This window comes from Oryza sativa, chromosome 10, assembly GCF_034140825.1.
Source record: "Oryza sativa Japonica Group chromosome 10, ASM3414082v1".
NCBI classification, from domain to species: Eukaryota; Viridiplantae; Streptophyta; class Magnoliopsida; order Poales; family Poaceae; genus Oryza; species Oryza sativa.
This window is the reverse complement of record NC_089044.1, coordinates 19,658,123-19,677,714: the sequence shown is the minus strand read 5'-3', so window position 1 is coordinate 19,677,714 and position 19,592 is coordinate 19,658,123. Positions and strand designations below refer to the sequence as shown.

The following is a 19,592-nucleotide window of genomic DNA, read 5'->3' as shown; positions in this document are numbered from 1 at the left end:
ATTGAGACTATTTTTGTCAATGAGTCCATCAGGCATTATATCATGAATTTCATTACGACTTTAGGAGGGCAATTATTATTTATACATTCGACACATCCATCGCTTTGAAACGATCATTGTTCATAAGCAAAGCGATGATCATTGTTCATAAGCCTAAGAAGTTAGTGTACAACATGTTGGTTACAGCTAAAAAAAATTGTAATGCTTCTCTATGGAAAAATTGAAGTCCTCAACATGCGCCAAAAATGACCGCTTTTCTTTTCTTTCTTTAAGCAACAACATCGACAAATTTGAATTCGTGAGTAACCTGCAAAGAGTTGAAAATAAATATAAATCAAACAAATTTTAAATGAATCAGAAGGGTTGATCACAGACATTTGAATTGCGTGAAGAAAAAAACCAAGTGAACAGACAGTGCTACGTGGAGGAAATTGCAGAGCAGCTCACTCGTACCTCTGAATCTCTAGTTTCTGATGTCTATATCTTGTACTCATGAACACGCATCCACTTTGTCGATGACCATTTGTTACCTTTTATCACTGGACATCCACCTAGAGGAAGTTGAAGGTAAATAGAAATGTCATCATGTTGTGGCATAACCATTCACTACAAAACAATTTGACATTGTACCAAAGTATTGGAATCTCACCATGAAGGCTTGTGGCATCCAAAGACCCATCAGGCCTCATGCTCCAGAAAAGCAAAGCATCTCCCATCTTGGGTTTGACAGCCAAACCCTTCTTAGCACATTCAGACAGCTCATTATAAAATGGTGATGAGCTGCTGTTAGCTTTAGAAGAGGGGAAAATAGTCTCACCACCCTCTTCAACATCAGAACTAATAAATTTCAAATAAGACAAAAACAAATGTCAAATGAATCAGCGGCGTTGCATTATATAAGAATTACCAATATTATAGTACATACAGATACATAAGAAGAGTTGCTATACGCTGCCCCCCGTTTTTGGTGTTGAATTCATCATGGAAGTAATCGAAGTGAGGTTCATACTTCTGTCCAACTTCATAGTGGAGGACTTGAAGACCCTCTCCGTTCTCTGCGAAATTATGAGTATGAACAGAAAGGAACAACAACAACATTTGCAACAAACTTGAAATAAAAAAATAATGTGATTTCTATGATAAAAAATTTGTTGCACTTGATGATAGTTGAATATATTTAGGAATTATTAGGACTATCCATCAGATTTGGTTGTAATAATAATATTATTATTCCTGACTGCAAAAAAGAAAAAAAAAATCAATACCGGCCATGTACATTGCATCTTGTTGGTTGTGTACCTTACTGACTATTTATTGAAGTGCGCCAGTGTCAAACCACCCACGTTTAATAACTCAAAAGGTATATGTAATGTTTGAAAAGCCTAAAGAAATTTGAGTACATAATAAGTACAGGACATTTCAGAAATTGGTGTGTAGATCTTTCTGGGTTTCTGTTCAAGTATGCACTGGCCCTTTTTTGTAAATATGAGAAGTTTGACTTTCACATGTACTACAACATGCTCATTATGTACCATTGTACTTGCAAAGGCCTTGTGTTATTGGTCACAAATGTCAGCTGCCGAACAGAATTCAAGGAATGACAGGGCTCAGGGGTAATAAAAAAATCTGATAACAGAGACTTTCTAGCTCTAATATGCTCTCAATATAGGGTGTGTTTAGTTCACACCAAAATTGGAAGTTTGATTGAAATTGGAACGATGTGATGGAAAAGTTGGAAGTTTGTGTGTGTAGGAAAGTTTTGATGTGATGGAAAAGTTGGGAACTAAACCAGGCCATAGTAACTCAGTAAATCTGGATTATTGTGCTTATTGTGTTTTTCTTGGTGGTTCTGCTTATTGATCTGGATTTATAAAACAATAGTTAAAGTGTTAAACCATTACTGGCAAGTGATCTGGATTTAACATTTCTCTATGGGCGTTGCTCTGCTAATATCAGATCAAAAGGAGAGAGCAAGAGCAGTACAATTGCACTCTGTAAAGGCAATGCTTTTTCATATTTGGTTCCACAGCAGGTAGCTAAGTGTTCAAATGCATCACTATAAAGTGTAAGTTTTGGTGATTCAGTGACATAAGGTATTGCAAGATAAAGAAAGATTCAAAACCTTGCACTGTTTCATGATATAGGGATATCAATTATCTGTATTAGGGCCAAGGAACGAAGTTTAAATGTATGGTTTCTACAATGACTAAAGTTCTGCACTTTAGCAAAAGGAAAACTGCACTACTTATTCTATTTTTCAGGAGGTCGATAAGTTGACTGTGTTAAAGGTGCCATACCTACAGGTATGAAGGTGTAGTCTGATATCCTTTTCTCGATCGTACGGATAATTTTGTCCTGCCCTCTTCCAAGGAACATTCCTGAACTCGTTCGAACCCTGAACATGTGACATGCCATTAAGCCTAAACGAGTTGTAATTGAGGTAACATGTTTTCAAGAGAATAATCTACGATATCCAAACCTGCTATCTTTACTCCCTCCAGTTGATGCATCAACAACAGTAGATTTCTTCATGTGAGGCTTTGCCAATGAAATCAGATACTCACATTCTTCCTTCGACTGAGAAGGAAGAGAAGTTAGTCATTTCTTGATCAGTAATAAACCAAACAAGAGTATATGAGTAGTTGCAGTAAAACAAAAGTTGGGCTCCACGCAAGCTCATCAACAATCAACATGAACTTCAATTTTATTGCTTGAAACTTAAAAAAACAAAGATTGAAACTGACTAAGAATGCCAGTGAGTATTGCTACAAGAATACTCTCTAACCTCAAAAAGAAATAAATAGAAGACGACAAATTATTCGGCGCAGCTCAAACATCGAGACAAGAACAACACATCCATGTACAACAACTCCCTCTGTAAAAAGTGCAATGCCAATGGTGCAGCTGCTCAGATCTGGAAAGCAATCCCACTCTGCCCGTCTCTGATTCACAACACCACTAAATCTCACCTGGCATTCCTACATCTAAAGCAAGACAATTTCCAAATTTACCCACCCCATCCAGATTCTTTACTCCAATAAGGAACAAGCGAATCTCCCAAAGGACGGACGGAAATCGATCATATCAACCAAAAAAAGAAAAGAAAAACACCTAATTAGAGGGTTATTTGAACCTGAAAAAAAACTGAAGATCTCATCAAGCAATGGAGTGAAATGGCGTCGTAGAATGAACATATCATCCAACATGCGCGGTTTGTTCCCCCCAAAAACCAAAAGAGAACAAGGAACAAGGCAAAGAAAAAACTCACGAGGAAATTGTGATACAAGAACGCCCGGGGCTCCCACGACAGCACCTCCGTCCACGGCTCCCCCTTCTCGCCCCCGCGCATCTCCAGCCCCCTGCACACACGCACGCACGCACGCACGTCAGCCACACGCGGGGGATCCCACGGAGAGAGGGGATCAATCAATCACGGGGGGGCGGGCGGGGGAGGAATTCAAAAGGAACGCGCGAGAGACGACGCACGACTCGAACGCGGCGGATCTGCGGAAGCGCGGGCGCGGGCGGGGGAGGCCGATGCCGGCGTGGCCGACGCCGACGCCGCCGCCCGAGGGCAGCGAGAGCGCGCCGAGCGCCACGAGGAGGAGCAGCGCCACCGACGCCAGCAGCAGCGCCGCCAGGATCACCGTCGTCGTGTACGACGACGACTTCCCCCCTCCACCACCACCGCCGCCGCCGCCGCCGCCGCGTTTCCCGCCCCCTCCCCCCAGCAGCGGCCTCCCTCCCCGCCCCGCCGCCCTGCTCCCCGCCATCTCCTGGTCCCTGACGTGACGCCTCGCCGCGGCGGCGCCGACGAGGTCGAGACCGGTTTGGGTTTAGCGCTTTCTCTCTCTTTGTGACCTGTGGAGGATGGAGTCGTCGGAGATGGGGAGATGAATGAAGGGAGCTGGCTCGGGTCGGTGTGGTAGTTGTACGGAAACCGCTGCGTCTCTGCGTGACGTGTCCGCCGGGGGGAGATGTGGGCCCGGTTTTTTTTTTCACATCTCTAAACTTTAATTTCATTTTTGGTTAGCACGTTTTTTCGAATTGTTAAATGGTGAGTTTTTATGAAAAGTTTCTATGTAAAAGTTGTTTGCAAAATTCAAATAAATCTATTTTTTAATTTTATAATAACTAATACTTAATTAATTATGCACTAACGAGGTTTCTCGATTTACATGCGCCGAAATTTTCTAGTAAAAAATAAATTTAAGATGTAATTACATTGAAGTATAATAGGAGTGTAATTACATTGTAACTATATTTTAAATGCATTGTAATTGTAATATAACTTTATTGTACCTACGATATAATTTATATGAAACTTGTATTCAACGATGGTTTGGTTAGCTAGCACTGAGATATCACGCGTGACATGTGTAAAAATTTCTTTCTAGCAAATTTTTTCTTTATACATAAATCTCAAGGTGATCCGATGGTCATAAATCTGAAAGTTTTGGAGGCAAAAAAGACTTGTGGAAATTTTCTAGCAAATTCGTTTTTTGATTTTTCTTTTAACTTTTTACCTTGGGAAATATTTTTTAGAAAAAAACAACGCTACACATTCACCTATGCAAATGCACATAGACGTATCCTATCCCAATAAACTCTCGTGAGATTGGGCCGGCATATGTTGGGATTGTCAGAATCATTATAAATGACTCGTTGTCAATGAGTATGCCGAATCAATGATTAGTTATAGATGTGAGCATTGAGCCAAGTCTAAAACTTGAACGGTAGCAGTAACTTTTTTAATATAAATACTAATGAAAAGGAATCCTTTATTAGTTTCGTTGTGTGATCAACGATGGAAGTGCTGACCTTCGAAGCAAGAAAATGTTTAGCCTTCTGCTTCGTTTAATTATCATGTACTTCCTCTGTACTCCTTTGTACTCGTAAAGGAGATCGTTTAGGATAATGTTTAAGTCAAACATTGAGAATATAAATCATAAATAACTCTTATGTTGTTGAGTTTGAAAATATAAAAATTATATGAAATATATTTGTTTTGAAAAATAATTTTCATAAAAGTATACACATATCACTTTTCAATAAATATTTTTATAGAAATAAGAAATCAAAGTTGTGTTTTGGAAACCGTGTCACTGTCCAAAACGACTTCCTTTATACTTCCTTTATAAGTACGGAGGGAGTACATTACAGTACTGACCACTGAATGCTACAGCGTCATATTTAAAGAGAAGCTAACGGAGTATTATATGAAAAAGTCTTAGTGTACTTATATACTCTCTCTGTTTCACAATATAAGTCGTTCTACCATTTCTCACATTCATATTAATATTAATGAATCTAGATAGATATTGTCTATATTCATTAACATCAATATGAATGTGGGAAATGCTAGACGACTTACATTGTGAAACGGAGAAAGTAGTATAAATTGTCCCAAATAAAAACCAAAGAAGGTTCATGTGTTAGCTGCCAAATCTTCAGTCACATGCTTCAATGCCAAATTTTCGCCGTGCAGGACAGGCCTGACCAAGCAGATATTTTTTTTTTTTTGGAGACCGACGACCAAGCATATTGATTTTTTTTTCTTTTCAGAAATCATTGTTTGATCTGATACATTTGGAAGGTGGTGAGGTTGCTGAATACTGAGCTTCAAGCTGGGGCTTGCTTCGAGCTGCAACTGACCAACAAAACCAACAGTTAAAGGCGAACCATAAGTCCATGACCTACATTATTTTTTTGCGGGTTTTTCATTTTGTGTGTATTTATTTCAAGCCACTGTATGTTTTTCATCTTATGGGTATTATGGATGGTAGTACATTTTGTCCTCTGAAAAACTGATCCCTGAATGCTTAGAGTTCAGAGTAGCAGCATCAGTCCCACTCCCATGAAGCTTGGTTCAGACTTCAAAGCAAAAACATTTGTTCTTGCATGAATTTGCAAAATCAATTTGCTAAACTGTACTTTCCGCTGTACTCCTTCGGGGTTTCTTTTTATGTCCTTCGCTTTATTCAAAAAAACTTCAAGCATGGAAAAATATGAATCATGTTGTTTGTTTAAAATTAGAGACGAATGTCTTCAAAATCAACGGCGGTAAACATTAAAAAAACAGAGGGATTAGTTAGGTTGTTTCTCTAATTTTCGAGTTACATATTCTGTCGGTCTTACACTGTCGTTTCCTTTTTTTTTTTTTGGCCCCTGCCACGAATCTGCTATGGATTTGATATCTTTGACACCATCGAAGTTAACATAGGCAGAATTTTATCTACAAGCAAAATAACAGACCTCTGACAATCTTAATACTAGTTGGAGATTCAATTTAATTATAGTTACTTCTAATCTTCAATAGGCAAGACAATACACTTTATTCATGACCCCATAAATATAGTAATGCGATACAATCATCTTGACGATCGCCTCTAAGCCGTAATACTAACTGGATATGCATCCGGAGGCGGCATCACACAGTTATCACCGTTGAAGTACACACGGACTGGGAAGGCCCTTCCCTTGTTATTGTTAGTAGTGGAAGAAGCCCTGAAATCCTTTCTCACAATCAGTTCTCCTTGCACATTTCCAAGCGGACCAGCTTGCATGAGCAAATCATAGTAGGGCTTTACTCCCCATAGCATCGTAGTATCATCTAACATACAAGGAGAAAAAAAAAACTTCGTGAGCAAAAGATAGAGAGATGGTATATACACCTTCTGTCCTTAAAAAAAATAAATTTTGGCTACGAATCTAGACATAGGTCAGAAGTATATATACACACACATACACATGCATTTTTTTTTATCAAAAAAGGATGGTTCCAGATTGACTTACTTATTTTGCCGACTTGGATTGACTTGTAATTGAAGCCAGATATCTGGGTGATATCGAGGATGGGATGATACTGAACAACCAGGTTCCATTCGGTGAAATTCATGCGGTAGTTCAAGTTAGTGACAGTGATTTTCACTCTGTAGTGTTCCTTGTCTTTGAGCATCAAGTGCCAGTTAATTTTCACTGGGCACATGTGTGAAGTGCACTGGAGAAGAGGCTGCCAGGTCCATCTGCCAGGGCCGTGAATGATGGATTGCAAATCAGGTGCATTCTTCCTGTCAAATGCAAAGGAAATTGTTACAATTTTTTGGTGAAAACAAGAAGCTAGGATCCCAGTGGAAATTGTAGTTAAGATCAGTAACAGTTATATTAACTCACTTTACACATTTTCCTGTAGTAGATTTTTCATTTCGGCAGCCACAAGAGCATGTTGGGCAGTCAACAGTTTTGTCATTGTCGAACGACGAGAGAGAAACACAGCAGGATGGAACCTTTTGTGCAAGAAATTGGGAGTATGTGCAGATCACATTCCATGTCACTGTGAATAGAGATTTCCTTTTTGTTAAGAAGTACTACTAGTAGTACTGAATATAGGAATTTTTTCTACTATAGAACTCAAAACAAACAACAAGTCCTATATGTAATCATGGGGATGTCTGTCTGAATTTGACATGTATTAGTTGCTAGATAACAAAATTGATTAAAAAAAAGATGACAACATTTGTTAAGTAGGCTCAGCCTTGTAAAGCCTAGCATGCTGTAACTTGTTTTCAACTAATATCAGATCAACCAGTCTTAGGTGACCAACTCCTGTCCCTTCCTCACTAAACCTATGCCTAATCCAACTTAGCATTAAGAAATCACAACTGAGTCTATGTTCCTAATGCATTTCCACATGACATACAAGCAATTGGGCATCAAGCAGCAATTCAGAAAAAGAACAACAGATGGACTACTTACTCAGAACTTGAGTCGCCCTCCTCCCATCCGGACTTAAAAACCTACTAGGCTTCACAATCATAGCACGGCTACAGGTATACCCCGGACCAGGCGCCATAAGACTGAAGTTCTTCGGCACCCTAACAGTCTCATTGCTGTTCCCAGAATGGCCTACAATGATCTGAAACGACGCGGCAGAATTTGCCGGGTCCTGGCTGAATGCGCTCAGTGATCCAGCCTTGCAGCAGTTGGCGATCTGCAGGTCGATTGGGGCGCCCGGGAGGAGGTCGACGACGGTGGGATGCTTCTTGCAGCTGTGGGGGACATTGCTGCCCTCCTTGGACATGGAGCAGTCGCCCTGCTCGATGGCCTGCGCGCCGTACATGGACCAGATCACCTCCTTCTGCTGCCATGTCCACCCCAGCTGCCACCCCGGTGGCTGGATGTGCCGGAATTGCTGGTAGTTGGACAGTGTGACAACGGCCTGATGAACAGGGGACGTTTCAGAGGACAGATCTTTGATACAGTTACAAGAGGGAAACCGGATTCGATATAGATTTTGCTCGTTGTTATTGTTGTTGTTGTTTGCGACATACTCCCTCCGTTTTTCAGGTTATAAGATTTTATAGCATTGCCCAATTCATATAGATATTAATAAATCTAGACGTACATATATGTCTAGATTCATTAACATATATATGAATGTGGATAATGCTAGAAAATCTTATAAGATGAAACGGATGAAGTATACATGAAGAGATGTGGCTATGCTGTTTAACTTCAAGTCTATAAGTTCATACTTCCTCCGTTCAGTAATCATTAGACGCTTTGAATAAGATCTAGTGTAGTCAAACTTTTGAAACCCCAGCCTTCAATATAACTTATAAAATATACTACTTAATAGTATCAAAACATAAAACCATGTGTAGCTTTCCTAATCTCTAGAACTTAATAGATTTTAAAACATCAAATATATTTTTTTATTAGAGGTAGTAGAACAAGATAGTGTAAATGTACAGGTTGAGACGAAAATAAAGGTAGAGATGTTGGTGTACTGCCACCGCTACTTACAGCATAGCCATCAGGAGTCCATTGCATCACATCCCATTTTATCGTGATGTTGCCGTTTGGATCCAGGGAATCATAAGCATCTGCAAGAGCAACAAGCAAAAGTGATACACATAAAAAGAAAAATCCAAAACAAGAAAACAAAATGGCTTAGGCATTGGTTAGTGTCACGACAGTGTATCCATGTGTGAGTGATCTTTTTGTCAGCTGCGGCTCATTTCCAAAAAAAAACAAAGAAAGAAAAAAAGAAGAAGAAGAAGATGGGCGTGCTTACATGTGGTGGCCGGAGAGGAGAAGAGCAGCGCCGCCGCGAGCAGCACGGCGCAGCAGCCACCAACACCAATCGCCATCTATAATATATGGCTATATCCTTCGCCGCTACGAACTCTAACTCCGGCGAGCGATGACTCGGTGTGTGGGGGGTGTGAGGCGACGATGTATTATATATAGCCGCGGCCACCGACGGATCTCGGCCGGTCGCGTGCGTTGACGCACGCACGCGCGCGGGTCGTCGTCGCCGCCGCCGTCATGGGCGCGCCGCTTGCCAGCTTGTTCCTTCCTGCGCATCTTCGCGTCACGCGGCGCGCACGCGGCGCGCACGGCGCTTCACTGGTTGTCTTTGTCAGGCAATGCGCGACAAGGGTTCACAATCTCGATACCGGATCAAAAATCCACTCACGAGCGATATCATCGGATTTCGCTGAATCCGTTGACAAACCTAAAAACACAGACGAAATCTAAATAGATTTTTGTCAAAAAATTAAAATTCAGTTTAAAATTTTCTGAACCTGACAAAAAGCCGATTGGTTTGTGTTTTTAACTCAATCCAATAATGTTTGGATTCTATTGGAATTGTGAACCCTGCCGCCGACCACTGCTAGATGAAGTAGCGGACCACCGGCCCAACCGAAATGGGTCGCACGTAAGTCGCAATCCCGATCCGGCCCATCTACAACGGGCCGAACAATCCCGATATAGATGGGCCGTACGCCCGTTGCTACAGTTTCGGCCCAAGATCAAGAATGGGCCACACAGCGTGAGGTCGCCGCCGCATGTCAGCACAACTAAACAGAAGCCGGCTGCAGCCATGGTACTTAATGCTCGACCTCATCAAGTAAATTCGACATACAGAACGAGCATCTACTTGTCCAAGTGCAGCTGAACACGTCAGTTATGTACAGTACATGATAGATCTCAGCAAGAAGAAAGCAAGTCGTAGTACTAGTAGTAAATATTGATAGGTTCCATGTTGGTGATTCTAGAAAAGAGACAGCGGTTCGTACTGGTAATCCAAGAGCCTCCTAAACAAAAAAACCAGAAGAATGAAAAAATGGAACAGACAACGATCTGTACAAGCTGCTTGACTAGCAAACAGAATACTGAATGGGAATTACAGGTCTCCGGGTATCCATCATCAGACACTGTGCTCTCTCCAGTCTCTACCGCCATGCAGACCTACAATACAAAATGCAATGCCCTCCAGAAATACCCCTTTTTCTCTGCCAACCACCATGTTACTGCATAGAGTTTTGAAGCCATTGTTCTTGACTATGATCACCGTCTTCTTAGGGTTGAAACCTTGCTGATGGCCCTGAGTCCCTTCTATCGCCACTTATCTCGAATTCGCTTGAGCTTGTCTTGGACTCGGTATCTGCATTGGCAGTGTTGCCCCTCCGGCTCCTCCGGTCCTTCAGTAGGATTACAGCAAAAGCTTCAGATTTATTGCAATGATATAATATGATGAATGTTATTGCAGGAAAGGAGAAAGCGTTACCACCTCACGGGATGGGACATCTTCTGCCTCGAGCATCCGAACAACATGACCCATAGTAGGTCTTTTCTCAGAGTCTGGGTCGACGCACCTCAGTGCCACTAGGAGAGCACGCTTAAGAGCCCGAATGGTCGGTTTGACCTCCATGTCAGGGTCAACTACCTCTTCAGATCTTCTTGTGCCAACCATCATTTTGAGCCACTCCACTAGATGCACCTGCAAGGCATCCACGTTACAATGTTGTTATATATGACAAGGTATACAGCTAGTCAGCTCCTGAAAAATAAAACAATAGACTGTAAAAGTGAGACAAGGGTAACTAGACAGTAGACAACTGCCAGACAGCCATACACCTGAAGCAAATTCGTCTCTCCTAGTATAGACGTTATTTTGCCGTAAAATAATTTCCAATAGTACGGACTTTTGTAACATACATAATACGCATGAGATTGTAGGATATATGCTCACCTCATTAGCAGGCCGGCCATAATCAACTGGATCTCTACCAGTCACTGCTTCCAGTAATAGCACACCAAAACTGTAGACATCACTCTTCTCGTTTAACAGACCTGTGTTGGCATACTCAGGGGCCACATACCTGAAATGAATCAATGATAGCAATGAGAAAGCTACCTGTTATAATATACGAAGGACAAAGTTCGCAGCATGTAAAATTTTATATTGTATGAATAAGCGAAGTACTGCACATTCCAACAGTAAAAGCTAAGCATAGGAAAGATTAATACTAACTCCAAAAAAATATCAACATACCCAAAAGTTCCCATAACTCGAGTTGTGATATGGCTCTTCCCTGCACCCAGCATCTTAGCCAAGCCAAAATCAGAAAGTTTGCCATTGAATTCTTCATCGATTAGTATGTTGCTTGATTTGATATCCCGGTGTACAACTTTTGGCTCTATTGCTTCATGTAAATAAGCAAGCCTGTATACCAATTCAGTTATGGAAAATGGGTTATGCAACTAAACATATACATATAAAAGAGCTAAAGTGAAGAACAATTCTTTTCTTTTTGACGGGGACGATGGTTTGTTTCTTACGCTTTAGCAATTCCAAGAACAACTTTCATTCGGGCTTCCCAGGTAAGAACACCATGTTGGCGCATGGCACCATGAAGCCACTGTTCTAAGTTCCCGTTATTCACATATTCGTATACAAGCATCCTGGAATATAACAAGTCAGATGATAGGATGGAAGTTTAATAGACTACAAAAACATAGTATGATGTACACAAAGAAAGATTTGGACACCACTAACCACTAAAAATATTAAACAACAGTAATGAGTTTGGATGGCCAAAGCATAAGGAGACACCATTAACATAAAGTACTTGTGGAAACAGAACTCCTTAGATACACTCAAATCAATGGTTATGTAGTGAAATAAAAAGCTTAAATCAATGACCATGACTCGAATACACTCAAACCTATTGTGTGCTCAGAAGTGCAAAATATATTGCTGTAGATATCATTTGATGGATGTTTTGTTCAATTGAAAACCACAAATTATTACAAGATGTAGCAACATTGTTCATTTCTGTAGTCATGATGAAAACAAGGGAGAAACATAATCATATTTTCAACACCCTATTGCAGATTATTTTGGCTGAGTGTGGATTTTGAATTACGTGAAGCAGACACCATTATATTCATAGGACCTATTTGTTGGTAACTAGATTATCCGAAAACACCTGACACTCAACATCTTAGTATATTTCTTAAGCAATTTCTATCTCGATGGTCACTTAAGCAGCACTGGCCAAACCATATAAATATCTATATTATTAACTTGTTTCTAGAGCAGTATCCAAAATGGCGGAAAACTGGAAAATACATAGGTGAATGGACTTCTGATTTTCTTTGGAGAATACAGTAGCTTGGACATATCATGAATACAAATTTAGAATTGAACATGCATGAGAAGAAACGTGAAGAACAAGAACAGGCATTCACAAAGTAATGAACTATGGAAGTACATTTCAGTAAGACCTTGTTATAGCCAACTAACAAACCAATAAGCAGTTGTGCGCTTCTAGTGAATCCTAGCTTTCAGAGCTATGGCCACATTTTCATGGTAAAAGAATGGTGGTCCAAAGAAGGTTTCTGTGGACTGAGCATAATCTGTCACTGGGCATGCTGAATCCCACCATCAGATTTGGAAGGGAAAAAATCGATAGCATAAGGAGTGCAGTCAGGAATAACCTATCCCTTGAGATAATCTGGTGAGTAGGTGGACATAGACCAAGAGCAATCCTACATCCCTATGCAAGTAAATAATGTGCCAGTAGAAACAAAAGCTAGCCATCCATCAGCAAAGGTGATTGATAAATAGCTTTACCTGTGGATTCCCTCAACACAATATCCTAGAAGGCGGACAAGATTCTTATGCCTGACGTGGCCAATAGCCTCAACTTCAACCCTGAACTCCTTTTCTGCCTGGCCCCTGCAGCACCATATCAAAAGAAAATTAATATGATGGCATCAGAAGGAGTCACAAGTTCTGTAAAACGCAGAATAGATTTCAGGATCTCTTACATATTATTAAGAAGCTTCTTTATTGCGACGTCAGTTCCATTTATGAGTCGACCACGGTAAACTACCCCATATCCACCCTCTCCAATGACATTCTCCTTGGAAAACCGATTTGTTGCATGCTCCAAATCTCTCAGAGTAAACCAATGACCCCAGCCCAGATGAGAGAATTCTGGGAGACCAACCAGAGGGGATGCTGAGACAGTTGCATATTGAGAAAAGTGCCTCCTAGCATTGCCCGAGCTGCCTTCATCACCAGAATACGAGCTACCAGCCCTATCACATTGGTACACCGAGCTGCATTGGCTCAAATTATCGGCATCACTCGATTTACTCCTAACCAAGTGTGCCAGCATTTTCCCTGAATCTTTCTCGTAATGTTTCTCCTGCACCGATATCGCGTGGCTTTCTTGCACACGGAAGTTTTCGACAACAGCATGCTCACGAACTTCATCTACTGCAATCTCCTTGGAAACATCCGGGATTTGAGATACTGGAATCTTATCAAAGGACTTCTTCGGCTTCCTTCGGTATATGGACCAGAGGCACATGAAACCTAGTATAAAGAAGATCACCACCCAAATACTGATTCCAATCACAATCCATAGCCTCAAACCGAAAGGCGGCGTCCTGGATGATAGCTCTGCACGCAGGGTTTCACCTGTCGACATCTTCACTTCTCAACAACCTATATATAAGCCAGCATCAGTGATACAATGTCAGCTTAGCATTCAATCCACGAGATGTCATATTGCTGGACCTAATTAGCCGAATTATTTCAGCTCAGCAATTTGCTGTATATGGGTGGCATAAATTCAATGCAGCACAAAAGATTTAGCGCAGCCACCAAACAGGAACAAGCAAGCAAATATACCAACAAGCGCCGGTCACTTGGAAGCTCGGCGACGGATGGCGAGCCTAAGGCTGCCAGAACCCCAAATGCCCATATGAGGCGATGTTTCGCTTACCCAAATTCGATGGAAACGGGTTAACCCAACAGGCAGGAGCAAGCAGCGAGTACAGGGAAGCCAGCCAGCAAGCGGGCGCCTCACAGGCCTCGTTTCGGCGAGGGGATACTAATCAAATGGAGAGAGTTGCGGCGAGACGAAGCATACCGGCGTACGGATCTGGACGCGTAGCGCCTGCCAGCGAACGAGCCGGTGGTGGTGGCGGCGCCCGTCCCTACCCCGCGCGCCGCCGCCGCCACACTCCCCCTCCCCCGTACGCTTCCCCCCGCGCCCGCGCCACCGGCGCACAAGCGCGAGCCGCGCCGCGCCGCACCCCCCACCTCACCGGCAGCCGCGCTCCAACACGAGCCCCCACGTCCCCCGGCACACGACCTCCCCGCAATGCCAGCGGAAGCAGAAGCAGCAGCAGGCGGAGGTGGCCGCGGGAACGAGCGCGAGCAACTCCACCTCCTCACACACACAGCAAGCAGGCCCGGCGGGCGTCGGGCCGCGGCTCCGGCGGCGGTGGCAGCGATGGGACTCCGGCGAGCGGGCGGCGGCGGTGGATCGGGTGGGATTTGGGGGAAGAATCTTGCGGGAGAAGGGGGAGAGAGAGAGAGAGAGCGCGCGGTGGCCGGTGAGAGTGGAAGTGGAGAGAGTAGGGAGGGTGTCGTGTCCTGGACTGGATTGTCTATAATCTAGTACTCCAGCAAATTAGCATTTTATTATTACTGCATTTTTTTTCTAGAGTTACATAGCCAACATTACCAATATTTTTCATCCTTAAAACACATCAATTTTTTTCAACTGTACACCCTCCATAAAAAAAACAAATATTATATTAGGATGTGACACGCACCAGTACAAGGTTTACTTTTTTTTTTTTTGACGAAGGGTGTACATAGCTTTAGATTTACTCATACTTCTTTCGTACGAAAAAAACCAACCTAGATACGGAGGTGACACTTCAGTACAACGAACGAATCTAGATATAGTGTTATATCCGTGTCTAGGTTGGTTTTTTTTACGGAGGGAGTATGCAAGTTCACTGCTTTCCTCTTGTTAGTACTATTTTCTTTTCGTCGTAATTAGTCTTTGTATTACGAGTTGTTTTCATAGTACTCTTTTCGTTTAAAAGATGAGGCTCTAATTATGAACTTTTATATCTATATTTATAAACAAAAGTTAGATTTTTATAGATAGGGGTTTTAAGTTTGTATTTTGGTCAGCTACGGAGGCGACTGACCCCACATAGTCCATCCATAAACAAACATGTCATTAACAAAATCATATAGTTATATCAATATTTATATCATATAAGAGCAAGTTGAATAGTATAGTCCACTACTAGCTCCAATTTATCTATAGCCGATCTAATAGCCAATTCATACAATAGTTGCTTACTATACTATTAACATATGGTCTCACCTGTCATACACACATTGCGTCTTGGAGTCCGTGCTGCAGCTGGCTATAAATCTGTAGCCCGCTGCTCTTCTCTCTTATCTTTTATCCCATTAAAATATGTTTATAGCTGGCTAATAGTCCGCTATTGTACATGCTCTAAGTATCCGAAATGATGGAGTTAACAAGTTAAACTTGTCAGCCACGTAGCTCGTGAGGTTAGTCAAACGGCCGGGCTAATCACATCATGGGCTTCATGATTATAACATGTATTATCTTTGTTCGTAGATACTCCCTCGGTCTAAAAAAAGATAAACATTAGATTTTCGTGACAATGTTTGACTGTCCGTTTTATATGAAATTTTTTTATAATTAGTATTTTTATTGTTGTTAGATGATAAAACATGATTAATACTTTATGTGTGACTTATTTTTTTAATTTTTTTTTATAATTTTTTTAAATAAGACGGACGGTTGGAGTACAACAAATTATAAATGAGCTTTGGACGGAGGGAGTAGTACCCAAAAATGATTTATACTAATACGTAGTACAACACCGCACAGCTCACACGGTCACCTTTCCAACCCAAAGCCACGAACAAAGGGCGCTCGGGCCCACATGGCATGCACACTACGCAATCCCCCCGTGTTGGGGAGTAGCTCCGGTTCACAGTCAAACGGACACAAGGTCCAAATCTAGGCTCGCTGGACTCGCGGTCGCAGTAATTTACACCTTTACCCCCACTGAGATGTGGGCCCGGAGGAGGGGCGAAATGATGGGAATGCTCCCCTCCCCTCCCCCGGGGACACAACGGCTAGCTCCCGTCCAGGGCTGAGGCTGACATGCGTCAGGCCCCCTGTCACTGTCGGGCTGTGGGCCCGGCCCGGCCCATCACTGTACGACCACGCAGATCGCTTGATTCGCCGCTAATTGGTTTGTCTCAAAGCTACTCCTCTAATGTGATTAGGCGCTTGATTTTTGCTAAGAGAAAAAGTTTAATAGTATAGCCCACTACTAACTCTAAATCATCTATAGCCAATATAATAGTCAATTTATACAATAGTTGCTTACTATACTACTAATATCTGGTCCCATCTGTCATACACACGTTGTGTCTTGGAGTCCGTGTTGTAGCTGGCTACAGATCTGTAGCCCGCTGCTCTTCTCTATCAATGTTTATCTCATTATAATATGTTTATAACTGGCTAATATCCTACTATTGTACCTGCTCTATGAGCAAGTTTAATACTATAGCACACTAATAGCTCCAAATCATCTATAGCCAATGTATATAATAGTTACTTACTATACTACTCTATTATTATCTGGTCCCACCTGTTATACACACGTTGCGTCTTGAAGTCCATGCTACAGCTGGCTATAGATCTGTAGCCCGTTGCTCTTTTCTCTCTTTTTTTATAGCTGGCTTATATCCTGCTGCTATTGTACCTGCTCTAACTGTTGTCTTATTAAAGGCTAACCAGGACGTGATTAGATGTTACTTCAGTAATCACGCTTAATTAATTAACCTGCGCGTAGTGTTTATGTAGGAGTGGTATCAAGAGCTAGTGATAAACAGGTTGGCTGTGATGTTGGTAGCGGTGTTCGCTTGGATTGTCCGTGATGGATGGATGCAGGTCATTTTCGTCAGCTGGCGAGATGATGATGATTATGATGGTTGATGGACGAGGTTGATGTGCGCATGCATGCATTGATGCATAAACGCCTTTCCTTTCCAATTCCTGTGAGGGCCAAGAAACAAAAATGGAGTAGGTAGAAGCATGATCAAGAAAAAGGGCTTGATAGATAGAGCTTCAACTTATCAATTTAACTTCAGGAGTTAGGTTTGGAGTGGAGTTGTGGAGCTGTCTAAATCCAGCTCTACAACTTTTTGTGAGAGAGTTCCACCCAACTACACTCCCAATTTTGGTGGACCTGAAACTGTTGGGCTGAGCTCCAGCTCCAGAAAGAGTGGAGCTAGAACTGGAGCTAGAGCTGTGCCAAACAGGCTCCAAGAATGGCTTCGCTCTACTGCTGATAAACCGTGAGAAAATGAACGAAACAACTTAAAAAAACAATTTTTAGTGACAAAAGAAACTAATGCTGGGAAAATGAAGTATGGTAAACAAGCCTTAAAAATTAACTCTAAGGCTAAGTTTAAAATTCGCATTTGGGTTGCGGATGATAAGCCGAAAAACAAACTCTACTGTTGCTATTGTTATTCATTTCCATTTTGATTTTCTAGCTGAGGCTCAGTTTGAAACGAATTACTGCGTGATTGTTTTTACGGATTGTATATTTAATTATAGAGATAAATTAAATATTTTGATAAATAAACTTAACAGATACTCGGATAGGTATATAACTAAAACGAGTGGCTAATAGAGGAAAGTTTTTTTTTCTAAAAAAGTGTGTTTTTCGAAACGTCGAATAAATAGTCCGTTTCGTCAAATGTGGTAAATCATCCGACACCGACAGAACTGGTTCAAGTGGATTAGTAGTAATTTTTATTGACTTATTTCTCTCTCTCTCTCTCTCTAAGAAAACGTTGTTCTAGAATAATGAGATTAGCTAGAGGTCCCAGGATTGCTTTCCAACTGGTAATCTAATGAGAGAGAGAATAAAGTTTTGCTTCACCCTTTTTTCCATGGTACACAAACCTGTCATGTTTAGTGGCTTTAGGGGAGACTTGAGGGCCCCCTAATTAATTAACCACTTGTTTGTTTACTTACGTGTTAACGTGTCTGCTGTCCCCTGTGCTTTTCTTCGCCGTCTTGATTGACTTCGACCTCCTGCTAGTAATTCCAATTATTTTTAAATCTAGATTTTGTGTTTTTCATGTCTCTTTCTCATACTTGTTTTAGGTAGTACTTCCTCCATTTTAAAATATAAATAATTTTAGATTCAAATTTTACATCACAAATATAAACATTTCTGCATATGATTTCTATCACTTCGATGATTCCAGAGCCACTCAGAGCAAGTTTAATATTATAGCCAACTATTGGCTCCAAATCATGTATAGGCTGCGTTCGGATGAGGAGGTTCCCAACCCCTCTCCCTCATATTCCGCGCGCACGCTTTTCAAATTACTAAACGGTGAGTTTTTGCAAAAAGTTTCTATACAAAAGTTGTTTAAAAAAATCATATTGATTTATTTTTTTAAAAAATAGCTAATACTTAATTAATCACGCCATAATGGACCGCTCCGTTTTCCGTGCTTGGGAGATGGTTCCCAACACCCACCTCCGAACACACCCATAGTCAATTTAATAGCCAATTCATACAATAGATAGATATAAACATATACTATATAATTAATGTTTGGTCTCACATGTCATACACATATGTATCTTGGAGCTCGCGCTGCAGCTGTCTACAAATCTATAGCCCGCTACTCTTATTTTTCCTCTTTTATCTACTTAAAATATATTTATAGCTGGCTTATAGTCTGCTATTGTACCTGCTCTCAGATGCGTCGAAAGAGAGTTTAAGCAGTTTAAAATTCGAAAATTAACACCTAAAGTGACTTAAAATAAATACCTAATATTATTAATTTATTGAACAATCTAGAATTTTTGTTTTCCAAACAACCTAGAATTTTAGAAAAAGAGGCAATAAAATGTTACTACCGTACTAGCACAATCTATCATGCATGTGTCTGTCTGTCTGTCTCTCTCTCTCTCTCTCAGAGAGAGGAGTTGAGTGGATCTCCATGGATGGCTTGCCGACACATCACAGATGGATGAACAAAAATCAGATCCTGTAGCTTTTGGACCTTTTGTCAGTGTCATCACCTTGTAGTGGAAGGAAAGTGAAAGACAAAGGTGACGCCGAATGATTTTGGGTCAACTTAATTGGAGAAACACCTTGGGGCATGTTTAGTTAAAAAAAGCTTTTCCCAAACATCGCATCGAATCTTTCGACACATATATGAAGCATTAAATATAGATAAAAAGAAAAACTAATTGCATAGTTTGCATGTAAATCTTGAGACGAATCTTTTAAGTCTAATTAGGCCATGATTAGCCATAAGTGCTATAATAACCCACATATGCTAATGACGGATTAATTAGGCTCAAAACATTCGTCTCGCGGTTTCCAGGCGAGTTAATCCG

General features: G+C 41.3%; 3 protein-coding genes across 3 annotated transcripts; all 3 read right to left on the bottom strand.

The window, feature by feature from the left end:
• Nucleotides 1–17: 17 nt before the first annotated feature.
• Nucleotides 18–3,902, bottom strand: LOC4349012 (probable prolyl 4-hydroxylase 3). The gene is made up of 8 exons (NM_001423075.1): nucleotides 3,487–3,902; nucleotides 3,269–3,359; nucleotides 2,480–2,577; nucleotides 2,298–2,395; nucleotides 926–1,055; nucleotides 650–837; nucleotides 454–551; nucleotides 18–307 (listed from the first exon to the last, which is right to left on the bottom strand). The coding sequence occupies exons 1-7, from the start codon at nucleotides 3,771–3,773 to the stop codon at nucleotides 478–480; spliced, it is 966 nt and encodes a 321-aa protein (NP_001410004.1). The 5' UTR covers nucleotides 3,774–3,902; the 3' UTR covers nucleotides 18–307; nucleotides 454–477.
• A 2,263-nt stretch (nucleotides 3,903–6,165) lies between these two features.
• Nucleotides 6,166–9,219, bottom strand: LOC4349011 (COBRA-like protein 4). Its single transcript, NM_001423074.1, has 6 exons — nucleotides 9,077–9,219; nucleotides 8,806–8,885; nucleotides 7,756–8,218; nucleotides 7,174–7,333; nucleotides 6,796–7,070; nucleotides 6,166–6,613 (listed from the first exon to the last, which is right to left on the bottom strand). Exons 1-6 carry the CDS (start codon nucleotides 9,150–9,152, stop codon nucleotides 6,390–6,392), a joined length of 1,278 nt encoding a protein of 425 aa, NP_001410003.1. The 5' UTR covers nucleotides 9,153–9,219; the 3' UTR covers nucleotides 6,166–6,389.
• A 778-nt stretch (nucleotides 9,220–9,997) lies between these two features.
• LOC4349010 (probable receptor-like protein kinase At2g42960) lies at nucleotides 9,998–14,738 on the bottom strand. The gene is made up of 8 exons (NM_001423077.1): nucleotides 14,238–14,738; nucleotides 13,126–13,810; nucleotides 12,929–13,033; nucleotides 11,632–11,754; nucleotides 11,345–11,515; nucleotides 11,042–11,171; nucleotides 10,580–10,789; nucleotides 9,998–10,490 (listed from the first exon to the last, which is right to left on the bottom strand). The coding sequence occupies exons 2-8, from the start codon at nucleotides 13,791–13,793 to the stop codon at nucleotides 10,368–10,370; spliced, it is 1,530 nt and encodes a 509-aa protein (NP_001410006.1). The 5' UTR covers nucleotides 13,794–13,810; nucleotides 14,238–14,738; the 3' UTR covers nucleotides 9,998–10,367.
• Nucleotides 14,739–19,592: the final 4,854 nt, after the last annotated feature.